Below are 13032 nucleotides of genomic sequence, written 5' to 3' on the forward strand. Positions count from 1 at the left end.
GCCCTTTTGATTTTTTAAATTTTTAGATGGGGTCTCACTAAGTGGCTGAGGCTGGCCTCAAATTTTTGATCCTCCTGCCTCAGCCTTCCGAGGTGCTGGAAATAAGAGGGTGCCACTGCTCTCAGCTAAAAGAGCATTCTTTGATATCTGTAGTATAATGTGATATTCATATGATTTTTGAAGATCTGTTTTGATTTGGTTGACATGCAGCTAAAAGAAATTCTCAAACTTACACATGTATGCATTCTGAACCAGTTCTTGACCAGACCAGAGAACTAGAATAGCTGCATATTGTGTTGTTGAAAATGATTTTTATTCCTACCATAGGGTATTAGTATGAGAAACTTGAGCCAAAAAGTGAATAGAATTATAGATGATGTTTCTGGTTCAGCACTTTTTTTCCATTTTTCAGTACTGGGGATTGAACACAGAGGTGGTCTACCAGTAAGTTACATCCCTAGCTGTTTTTAATTTTCATTTTGAGATAGGGTCTTGTTAAAATGCCTATACTGGTCTCAAACTTTCACTGTTCCTGCCTCAGCCTCTAGGGCAGCTGAAATTATAGGCATGTGTTATAGGCATGGGCTACCACGCCCAGCTTGTTGTTTATTGACTTGAGACCATTGTAGCTGCTTTAATATCTCCAGTCATAGATTCTGAGGTTCTTTTCTACTAAAAAGGTCTTCCCAGGTCTTGTTTGGTGTTAGAAATTCTCAAACTTACACATTTATGTGGTCTTAGAACTTAATATATTTTAGTTAAAGATGTTCTCATTTTTGTAAGCTTGATGGGACATAAAAAGTAGTAAAAATATTTGTATAGTGTACATTCATTATTTTCTCAATAAAAGCAAATCTTATACTGTACATCCTAAGCAATGGCATATGTGGGGGGCATAAGAGGTGATTCTTAGGTTCCAGAACCCTGGTACCTAGGGTTTATTGCATTAGATTCATGGTATAGAAAGTTAAGTTATAATAATGTTGCTGCAGTAACATTGCTTATAGTTAAAGCAGATTTGTAGATCTTACTGTTCTTTTTGGTGATTGTGGGAACTGAATCCAGGGCCTTGTTCACTGAGCTACGCCCCCAGCCTAATTTTAAGATAATTTTGAATTCCTTATATACAGCATTTTTAGATTATTGAACTTTAAAAACTCTAATTTTTTAGAGAAGATTCTAGTTGGCTTTATTTTTGTTATGGGTCAGGCTATATGGGCAATGACTAAACAAACTCCATTTTACCCTAAGATTACATATCATGTAAGAAATGATTCTCCCATGGGAAAGCCTCTGTACCCATTAAGAGTTACCTAGCACAGCGTGCTTGGCAACACAAAATAGCACTTTTTTTTAAAGTTGTTGATGGACCTATATTTTGTTCATATTTATATGTGGTGCTGAGAATTGAACCCAGTGCCTCATGTATGTAAGGCAAGCTCTCTACCAATGAGCCTTAATCACAGCCCCAAAATAGCAATTCTTATAGCAATTTTCTTATGTAAAATTGTTCTCTTTGGTTTCTATTTTTCTTGGGCAGTATACCTTGTCAGAGATTGTCTAGATGTTCGTAACTATTCTCTAACTTGTACTGAACTAGGGTCATTTTGACCCATGTCCTTTCTGCTTGCTTGCTGCTATGCCAACCTGGGAAGTCCCATGGGAAATACCAGTGTACCCAACGCATTGTCCCGCTAACTGCCCAATTCAGCTTCTGTACCTGCTTGCTTGCAGCTGATCAACCTGAATGTGGTTTTTGTCTTATATATAAATATCCTAAAATGTTCAGGCTCGGGGCTGTTCCTTACAGAGACAGTTATGGGTCCTGCAGGGGCCAGTCATTGGCTGGCTGACTAGATAAAGACTCTTAAATTTGGACAAAACTGGGATGTGGTATGTTTTCTTAGCGATCTGCCCCACAATAATTTTGTGATTCTAGAATCAAACAACATCTCAATTCTATAGAATAAATGTTCCTAAGTAAATATTTTTGCTGTGATTCAGTTACTTGATCTCACTCAAAACACTCAAGAGTGTGAACAGAATATCCTCTATGATATCTGTATTTCTCATGAGTAAAAGCCAGGGCATCTCTGTAGAAACTTCTTTTTCTGAAGAGCCTGGTATTTGGACTATATATACATCTACTGTGCTCTTTGCATGTTGGCTTAAGATGTTCTGTAACAGAAAAAAGCAGTTAATACGCACTTCTGTTGTTACTCCTTATGTTTTTTTTCTCCTATCTCTATTATCTTATTGCCTGTCAACAAAATGTAATGTGTGAAGATTTTACATTTTTTTCTTGCCCTGCCCCCCCCCACCTTTTTAATGGAACTTAGTACTTCAATGACTAGGCATGTAAGCATAGCATACTTGGCAACACAAAATAGCAAATGACTACAGTTTAAGATGGTAGTAATTACAAATGTGTTCTTGATCAGTTAATGTACCTGTTGCTCCCCTGTTTGAGAATCAATCTTCAAGCCATTTTATTAATGCAAAATCTTCGTTTTGCATGTTCTTCTTTTATAGTACTTTGTGAGACCTTTATCAAAATGGGGCTGCTGTCTTCTTTCACCTGCAGTGATGAGTTTAGCTCATTGAGACTACATCACAACAGAGCTATTACTCATTTAATGAGGTCTGCCAAAGAGAGAGTTCGCCAGGTAAGCCCTAATGGGTGTGCTCTGTGTATGAAAAAAATAGAGAACTAAATTTTAAAGCATTATGAAATTCTAATTACATGTCAGGTTTTTTAAAATATAAACTTTGCTTATTCAGCAACATTTATGAAATATTATGTGTTAGACTCTTTGAGGTGCTGAGGTAAAATCATTGAACAAAATAGATCAAAATCCCTGCCCTCATGGAGATTATATTTGGATGAGAGGGCAGAAAACAATAGGAAAAAATATAAAAATATATGAGGTGTTAGGTGGTGTTAATATAAAAGACAAACATAAGGAAGTGAAGGGGCTTTGGAGATGTTGGGAGGGGCTGTGTAACTTTCACATAGGGTGGCCAGGGAGGGCTTCACTGACACAATGTTAAAGTCAAGAGTTGAAGGTGAGAGAATGAACTATGCAGATATGTAGAAGAAGATCATTCCAAGCAGAAGAACAGTGTAGGAGGGTCCCATGGTGGGTATGCAAGTGGCAGTGTGCTGAGGCTGGAAGTGAGGGACTGTAAGGCATCCCTATGGCTGGAGTAGAGTGAGCAAAGGGGAGATTTAGAGGGAACCCCTAAATTCAGGGAAAGAAAGGAGTGGAGGGGACAGATGAAGTAGGACCTTGAGACCATTTTTTTTAAAAAAATATTTTTTTAAGTTATTGATGGACCTTTATTTTATTCATTTATATGTGGTGTTGAGAATTGAACCCAGTGGCTCACATGTGCTATTTATTTATTTATATATATTTTTTAGAGAGAGAGAGAGAGAGAGAATTTTTAATATTTATTTTTTAGTTTTTGGCGGACACAACATCTTTGTTTGTATGTGGTGCTGAGGATCAAACCCGGGCTGCACGCATGCCAGGCGAGCGTGCTACCGCTTGAGCCACATCCCCAGCCTTTGAGACCATTTTAATGTGCTTGGTTTTTACTCAGAATAAGATGGGACACATTGCAATTTTTTGAGCATAGGAGTGACATAATGTGATTTACATTTTATTTTTTATTTATTTTTTTTGGTACTGGGAATTGAACTCAGGGGCATTCAACCAATGAGCCCCAGCCCCAGCCCTATTTTGTATTTTATTTAGACAGGATCTTGTTGAGGCTGGCTTTGAACTTGCAATACTGTCTCAGCCTCCCTAGCTGCTGGGATTATAGGCTTGTGCCACCTCGCCCAGCTGATACACATTTTATTGTACATTTAAACTATTCACACCACTACTATATTGAGAATATGCCAATGGGGGTCAAAGGCAGAAACAGGGAAGCAGGTACAGTCATACAGGCAAAGGTGATGTGGAATGGGCTGGTAGCATTGGAGATGTGGGAAGTGATAAGTTTTTATATATTCTTGAAAACAAAGTCAGCATTGGCTCATGAAGCTCCTTGGTAAATATATTCTCAACTTTGAAATATTTTCAATTGTAAACTCTTAGGTTATATTAAAAATGCTGTTTTTTTTTTTTTTTTTTCCCCAGCCACAGTGGCACTTGTCTGTAATTCTAGCTGCTTGGGAGGCTGACACAAGTTTAAAGCCAGCCTCAGCAATTTAGTTGAGATCCTAAGCAATTTACTGAGACCCTGGTCTCAAAATAAAAAAAGTAATAAAAAAGGTCTGGGGATGTGGCTCAGTGGTTAAGCATCATTGGATTTGATCTCTGGTGTTCTGATCCCCACTCATCGCCAAAAGCTGTTTTTGGTTTTGTTTTTAATATTGTTTTGAGTATTTGGGGCTATAAATATGACATTGAATTTTGAAAGATTGCATATTTCAAACTTTTCAAAACGGTTTTTTAAAAGTACTTTTTTTGTTTCAGGATCCTTGTGAGGATAATTCTTATATGCAGAAGATCAGGTATGTGTTAAGTACTTCTTTGATTACGCACAGACTAAACTATTCAAAAGAAATCAGTATTAATTTGAGAGTTAAAAAATAATGTTGTTAGGGTAGTTTATGAATTTTTCTTTTTAGAACCTGGAATTGAACCCAGGGGTGCTTAACCATTGAGCCACATCCCCAACTCTTTTTTTTTTTTTTTTGAGACAGAGTCTTGCTAAGTTGCCTAGGGCCTCACTGAGTTGCTGAGGCTAGCCTGGAACTTTCCATCCTCCTGCTGCAGCTTCCTAGGCTGCTGGGATTACAGGCATGCTCCATTGCACTAGGATAGTTAAAGACAATTTAAGACTGTGTTGTTAGCGCTTAGTCCTGCTCCAGGACTTGCTTTCTCATTTCTTTCCTCTTCCAACTCTTGTCCCCATTGAGTGTGGATTCTGTTAAGCCCCACTGTTAATTCACCTTACTGATACCCCATCTCTTTTAGGGAACATCTGTTTACAAAATATTTAAAATCTATGTCTGGTCTGCATCGTAATCTAAATAAATTTGTTACTGAGTTTACCTAATCAACTACTGTCCAGTAACCTTCCTTAGGATTTCTGTTGTAAAACATTGGTGGTAATTTATAACTAGTAAGGGACTTGAAATTAGTTTAATGACCCCTTTGCTATTTTCAGTACATTGTTGATTTGCTTAGCCAATGTTTTCTTTATAAAGAATGAAAAATTTTACTTCATTTTATATATATATTTTAGTTGTAGATGGATACTTACTTTTATTTTATGTGGTGCTGAGGATTGAACCCAGTGCCTCACATGTGCTAGGCAAGTGCTCTACCACTGAACTACAACCCCAGCCCCACTTTAGTTCATATTTTTATAAATATTGCAGTTTAGTAATAGATGATTGCAGTTTAGTAACAGATGATTGCAGTTTAGAAACAGATGAGTCAGCAGATTTGTACATAATACAGTGAATATGAACTGTCCTAGAACATATTGTTTCAGGTTTTAATATTGATTATATATTTGGCCACTGTAGGGGAGCAGACTTTTAATCCTAATGATTTGGTAGGCTGAGGCAAGAATGTTGCAAGTTGGAGACCAGCCTCAGCTGCTTAGTGAGAACCTGTCTCAAATTTAAGAAAAGCACTGGGAAAATGGTAAAGTGTCTCTGGGTTCAATCCCCAGTACCAAAAATAAAACCAAAAATACTTATTATGTTTTTGTATTTAACTTTTAGATCCAGGGAAATAGCCTTTGAAGCACAAACTTCACGTTACTTGAATGAATTTGAAGAAATTGCCATCTTAGGAAAAGGTGGATATGGAAGAGTATACAAGGTTTGTTTTCTACTTGCTCATTTTGACCCATTACTCTATAAATAAGTGTATTTTGAGAAGTTGTTTTCATTATTATTATTATTATTATAAAGCACTCAGAGAATGCCTAGATGTCACATTTATTTATCATTATGATTTATTATTTAACAGGGAAGTATGTAGGTTTTAATATTTTTCATTTCTTTTTTTTTTTTTTTTTAAAGAGAGAGAGGAGAGAGAGAATTTTTAATATTTATTTTTCAGTTTTTGGTGGACACAACATCTTTATTTTATTTTTATGTGGTGCTGAGGATTGGACCCAGTGCCCCCCGCATGCCAGGCGAGCACACTACCACTTGAGCCACATCCCCAGCCCAAGTTTTAATATTTTTCTAAGAACACTAGGTGTATTCTGAAAACATAAGAGCTTTGTTTTATGGTATATTCTTTTTTTTAATATTTATTTTTTAGTTTTAGTTGGACACAATACCTTTATTTTTATTATTTATTTTTTTGTGGTGCTGAGGATTGAACCCAGGGCCTTGCATGTGCTAGGCAAGCACTCTACTGCTGAGCTACAACCTTAGCCCTTAGGGTATATTCTTTTTTTTTTTTTTTTTTTTTTTAAGAGAGAGGAGAGAGAGAGAGAGAGAATTTTTAATATTTATTTTTTAGTTCTCGGCAGACACAACATCTTTGTTGGTATGTGGTGCTGAGGATCGAACCCGGGCCGCACGCATGCCAGGCGAGCACGCTACCGCTTGAGCCACATCCCCAACCAGGGTATATTCTTATTAAAAATGTACAACTACTTGTGAGACTGAGACAGGAGGATTATAAGTTCAAGGCCAGCTTTGGCAACTTAGAAAGACCCTTTCTCAAAGTAAAATATAAAAAACAGGGTTTGGCCTAATCTCCATCATGTGGGATTAGGCTCCAACTTCCTTAATAAGACCCCTGTGGTGCAAGAATTAAAATCAAGAATCAGTAAATGGGATGGACTCAAGCTAAAAAATTTCTTCTCAGCAAAAGAAACAATCTGTGAGGTGAATAGGGAGCCTACATCTTGGGAGCAAATCTTTACCCCTCACACATCAGATAGAGCACTAATCTCTAGGGTATATAAAGAACTCAAAAAGCTAAGCACCAAAAACACTAATAACCCAATCAGTAAATGGGCCAAGGACCTGAACAGACACTGAAATGTCTGTTCCCTGATATACAATCAATCAATAAATATATGAAAAAATGTTCATCATCACTAACAATTAGAGAAATGCAAATCAAAACCACTCTAAGATTTCATCTCATTCCAGTCAGAATGGCAGCTATTATGCATACAAATAACAATAAGTGTTGACAAGGATGTGGGGAAAAAGGTACACTCATACACTGCTGGTGGGACTGCAAATTGGAGCAGCCAATATGGAAAGCATTATGGAGATTTATTGGAAAATTGGGAATGGAACCACCATTTGACCCAGCTATCCCTCTCCTTGGTCTGTACCCAAAGGACTTAAAAACAGCATACTACAGGGACATAGCCACATCAATGTTTCTAGCAGCACAATCACAATAGCTAAACTGTGGAACCAACCTAGATGCCCTTCAGTAGATGAATGGATAAAAAAAAAAATGTGGCATATATACACAATAGAATATTACTCAGCAATAAAAGAGAATAAAATCATGGCATTTACAGGTAAATGGATGGAGTTAGAGAAGATAATGCTAAGTGAAGTAAGCCAATCCTAAATGCGAATGTTTTCTCTGATATAAGGAGGCTTATTCATAGTGGGATAGGGAGAAGAAGCATGGGAGGAATAGATGAACTCTAGGTAGGGCAAAGGGGTTATGAATGATGGTGGAATGTGATGATCATTATTATCCAGAGTACATGTATAAAGACATGAATTGGTGTGAATATACTTTATACATGACCAGAGATATGAAAAATTGTGCTCTATATGTGTAATAAGAATTGTAATGCATTCTGCTGTCATATATAAATAAAAAAAAAAAAAAAAAAAAAAAAACCCAAAACAGGGCTGGGGCATGCTCAGTGGTAGAGTGCCCCTGGGCTCAATTCCTAGTACAAAAAAGAAAAAAAAAAGTGTTGGGGCTGGGGATGTGGCTTAAGCGGTAGCACGCTTGCCTGGCATGCGTGCGGCCTGGGTTCGATCCTCAGCACCACATACAAACAAAGATGTTGTGTCTGCCGAAAACTAAAAAACAAATATTAAAATTCTCTCTCTCTCTCTCTCTCTCTCAAAAAAAAAAAAAGTGTTAATATGGCTGGGGATGTAGTTTTTGGGATAGAGCTAGCATGTGTAAAGTCCTGGGTTTAATCCTCAGCAACACACACACACACACACACACACACACACACACACACACACAGTGTTACTAAAAAGAATGTCCTGCATTTTGGGGCTTAGGTAGGTTAGCTGATGTTCCTGTTCTTTAGACCTGGAACCTTTGGGTGTCAGATTCACACAGTTTACAAAGCTGCAGTCCAGCCGAGTAGGACTCACTTCCCAGAAAACAGGGGCCAAGGATTCATGGCTTTAGCTTAATTTGATCTTTTTGGCTAGTTTGGGTTAACTAAGCTCAGAATAGAGGAATTTATTAATTTATAACTTATTGGAACTTAATACTTGGTCTTTTCTGCTTTTTAGGTCAGGAATAAATTAGATGGCCAGCATTATGCAATTAAGAAAATTCTGATTAAGGGTGCAACTAAGACTGACTGCATGAAGGTATGATTTTAAGAAGTGTTTTGAGCTAGGCCCAGTGATAGCATGTACCTGCATTTCATCTGCTGGGATGCCGCGGTGGGACTTGTGCCCAGGAGTTCAAGATGGGCTTGGGCAACATAGCAAGCCTCATTTCAAAGAAAGAAACAAAGATTTATTTTGTATAATTGTGAATTAAGTTCCTTTTCAAAGGAGTTATATGTGTATTTGGCAAATAGTAGGTGGTATGGATTGCTCTCTTATAAGATGAAATTGTAGTATAGTATAAATATCAAAACTAAATTTTTATTTAAGGTAATTTTTTGTAGACTACCACATTTCAAGTCATTGCTGGGGAAATTAATTTTTCAGGTAAATGATTAGTGTATAATACAATTTATTACTATAAAGCATGAGCCCAGTTTGTCTAGGTCTTCCCCCTACGTGCTATTGTGGTTCTGGGAAAACTGCCTTATTTTCTGAGTTGCTGTTTCTCTCACTTGACTATAGTGTTTTTTTTACTTACCTTGATTTGATGTAGGAAATCAGATGAGAGAATGATAATGAATGAGCTTTACAAAACATAAAGTGCTGTATAAATTTTATTTAGTTGCTGTAACTATTTGTCTCTCACTAGAATATCCCCATTGACATAGTTCAGATTGCTTGTACAGAGAGATTTTTATTATTTGCTCTTGAACAGGAAGTGTTCAAGAGGAATAAACACTTAACAAATTGCTGGTAAAATCTCTTTACATTTTCTTTAGGTACTACGGGAAGTAAAGGTGCTGGCAGGTCTTCAACACCCTAATATTGTAGGCTATCATACTGCATGGATAGAACATGTTCATGTGGTCCAGCCCCAAGGTAAGTCATTTTTGACTATACAAATTGAGCATCCCTTGGGGCTGGGGATGTGGCTCAAGCGGTAGCGCGATCGCCTGGCATGCGTGCGGCCCGGGTTCGATCCTCAGCACCTCATACAAACAAAGATGTTGTGTCTGCCGAAAATTAAAAAATAAATATTAAAAAAAAAAAAATTGAGCATCCCATGTCTGAAAACATGAAATCTGAAAAGCTCTGAAATTCAACACTTTTAGAGTGTTAAAATTTTCTAGATTTTGTAGTCTGTGTGAATATTTCAGAATCTGGAAAAAATCCAAAGTCTGATTTATTTCTGGTCCTGTGCATTTTGGATAAGAGATACTCAACCTATATAGTAAAATGGTTGGAGTATTTCTACTTATGAGCCAAATCTTGCCTACCCTTGTTTTTGTATATTCCAAGTTAAGAATGGTTTTTTACTTTCAAATAGTTAAAAGGAATGAAAAGAATATTTTGGGAGTTATGAATAATTCAAATTGGGTTATCTAAGCTCAGAATGTGATTTTTTGGAACTTAATAAAAAAGTTTATTAGAACACAGGCTTATGTACCTATTGCTTTTGCACTATAACAGAATTCAGGTTGCAACTGAGTCCCTTAGAGTTAACAAAACCTAAACTGTTTTCTTTCAGGTTTTCTATAAAAAATTTGCTGACTCCTGGTGTATACAACAAGTCTGTTTTTATACTTTCTAAAACAAGCCTGCTATTTTAATAAAGATGGTGTATTCATTTTGACTTATAGTCTCATTTGGTATTATTTATACATTTTAGCTCTGCTTTTAACTTGAAGTACTGGGCTGCTTGCAGATATTTATATTTTGTTTTGTTCAACAGGCAGAGTTCCTATTCAGTTGCCCTCTCTTGAAGTGCTCTCTGATGTGGACAGGTATGAGGTGTATGCACATTAGACATTGTTTACTGTGGCCTGCACTGACTTGCCTTTGCCTTTTCCTATTGGGAGCTTGGCAGGAGTGTTTTAGGCTTCCTTTTTGTTTATTTTTATTAAAAAATATTAAATTGCTTTATACTCAAGTAATTTAGTATGTTAAATAAAGGGTGCTACTGGAACGATTTGATACCCTTTTCAAAAAGCTTATCTATAAGATTCCTACAGATTGAAGAAGCAGTTGAGATACTCTTTTGATCTCTTTTTACAGTCACTTTTATTTTTTGCTGTATTTTTCCTCCAGGGATCAATATGGTGTTAAAGACAATGAAAGTAGCAGCTCGTCAATCATCTTTGCTGAGTTTACCTCAGAAAAAGAAAAACCCTTTGGAGAATGTGACATCGAAAATCAGAATAACAAATTGGTGAACTACACCACAGATTTAGTTATAAGGGACAGCAATGAACTTGAGTCATCCATTAATCTCCAGGAAAATGGCTTGGCTGATTTGTCTGACAGATCGATTGTCAAACATCAGCTGCCAGTCAGGCATAATTCAGACTTGGAAGGGAATTTCACATCCACTGAAGAGTCTTCTGAAGAAAACTTTAACTTGTTGGGACAGACAGAGGTAAAACATTTTCCCAGAACCTACTGATGAGATGTATCTTAAAAATTGTATGAAGGATTGTAGTGGGCCTGCCTTCTCAGTTGACTTCCCACTTGGCATGCCTCACTGTCTCTGCTCTCGCTCTTCTGTGCTGTGTTCAGTCTTGGATTCACTATGTTTTCTCTTGCCATATGGCCCTTATATTTGGTCTGCCTCCTTCACTTAGATCCTACTAATGACCCTCTTCTGATTTCCCTAGTGGGTCATTGCTTCTCTAGACATTCTTTAATGTCTGCGCTGGACTTGGAAGCCTCATTCACACTCAATTTCTGTAGTGTGTTAGCATCATGCTATAAAAATATATTTATGCAAAGAGTTTTCTATTTTTAGAGCTTTATTTTAGATGAGTCTTGTAGGATTACCAGGTCAGTTTTCAGAATATTCTTATTGAGGGTTATACTAATATGCTGGTCAGACTTCCTTCACTGGTATTGAATATTAGTATTTTAAAAAGTGAGCATTAACAAAGTTTTTACAGGGCTGGGGATGTGGCTCAAGCGGTAGCGCGCTCGCCTGGTATGCGTGCGACCCGGGTTCGAGCCTCAGCACCACATACCAACAAAGATGTTGTGTCCGCCGAGAACTGAAAAATAAATATTAAAAATTCTCTCTCTCTCTCACTCTCTCTTTAAAAAAAAAACAAAAAAAACCCAAAGTCTTTACAGAATCTGTCATTAGAGTTGCAAAACTGTATATCTCAGCTATATATACACAACACAGAACACAGAATTCTTGTCAAGGAATATATATGTCTGTGTGTTTTTTGTTTTTTGATACCAGTGCGTAAACACTGAGCCCATGTCCCCAGCCCTTTTTTTAAAAAAAAAATATTTATTTTTTAATTGTAGGTAGAAATACAATATCTTTATTTTATGTGGTGCTGAGGATCGAACCCAGTACCTCACATGTGCTAGGTAAGCACTCTACCACTGAGCCACAACCCCAACCTGTCCCTAGCCCTTTTGATATTTTTATTTTGAGACAGGGTTTAAGTTGATTAGGGCCTTGCTAAGTTGCTAAGGCTGACCTTGAACTTGAATTCCTCTTTTTTTTTTTTGAATATATATATATTTAGTTGTAGGTGGACACAATACCTTTATTTATTTATTTATATGTGGTACTGAGGATCGAACCCAGGGCCTCATCATGCATGCTAGGCAAGTGCTCTACCACTAAGCCACAACCCTAGCCTAACTTTTTTTTTTTTTTTTTTAAATGAAAAAACTTTGAATGGATTCACCTGAATCCAGAGGAGTTTAGTTTGAGGGACTTCTAATCAGAATTGTTTCATTTTTCTGTATTTCTGTATTTGGAAAATTTCCTTTGATGCCTAAATGAGTGGGCTGTAGGAAGTTTAATGTTTGCTTATATTTTTCTTGAATAAGTTATTATGTACTATGTGAAGCCAGAGTATATATACTTCAGTAGAGTTGTAGAGTACTACATAAGCTTCTTTGATGTTTTATCTTAGATTTAAAAACTGTTTGCAGACCAGTTTCAGAACTGGTTCCTCCGTGTGTCATGTTCAGGAGCTTCTACCATTGGACTCCTACTGACTCCAGCCTGGCCTACCCTTGCCTCCTTGTGTTATGACACACTATTTTAGTTATTTAGTTATTGCTCTGCTTCTTGGGCAGGCCTGGGTCCTTAGTGCTTAGTCATTGTTTTTGGCCTAGAGTAGGCAAGTTGAATGTTGCGTGAATTAGCAAATATGGGAGCCCACAGTGTGTCCTGTCCTAGGTGCAGTACCACCTGATGTTGCATATCCAAATGCAGCTGTGTGAGCTCTCCCTGTTTGACTGGATAGCCGAGAGGAACAAGCGGAACCAAGAGTGTGTGGATGAAGCTGCCTGTAAGTACCATCTGAATAGTAAATACTGAAGGGGAAATAAAGATAGTCAAATCTTTCTCATCTAATGTTAGGAATTGCCTCTGGGGCTTTAGGTTTTTAAAAAAAAAAAAAGAATAAGAAAACTAACAATAAAAAACTTCAAAGAAATAGTTGTGCTTTTTTTCAACATTT

At 37.0% G+C, this 13032-nt stretch overlaps 1 protein-coding gene across 2 annotated transcripts in view; it reads left to right on the top strand.

Annotated features, from left to right (window-relative positions):
- Positions 1-13032, top strand: part of Eif2ak1 (eukaryotic translation initiation factor 2 alpha kinase 1) — a 41010-nt gene that overhangs the window by 9750 nt on the left and 18228 nt on the right. For both annotated transcript variants that reach the window (XM_078023707.1, XM_005339716.5), the window contains 8 exons: positions 2533-2666; positions 4491-4528; positions 5753-5852; positions 8510-8590; positions 9334-9433; positions 10287-10338; positions 10643-10970; positions 12750-12861. In XM_078023707.1, coding sequence (XP_077879833.1) covers positions 2533-2666; positions 4491-4528; positions 5753-5852; positions 8510-8590; positions 9334-9433; positions 10287-10338; positions 10643-10970; positions 12750-12861 — 945 coding nt within the window. The remainder of the gene's footprint in view (positions 1-2532; positions 2667-4490; positions 4529-5752; positions 5853-8509; positions 8591-9333; positions 9434-10286; positions 10339-10642; positions 10971-12749; positions 12862-13032) is intronic.

Source organism: Ictidomys tridecemlineatus, chromosome 10 (assembly GCF_052094955.1).
Source record: "Ictidomys tridecemlineatus isolate mIctTri1 chromosome 10, mIctTri1.hap1, whole genome shotgun sequence".
NCBI lineage: Eukaryota > Metazoa > Chordata > Mammalia > Rodentia > Sciuridae > Ictidomys > Ictidomys tridecemlineatus.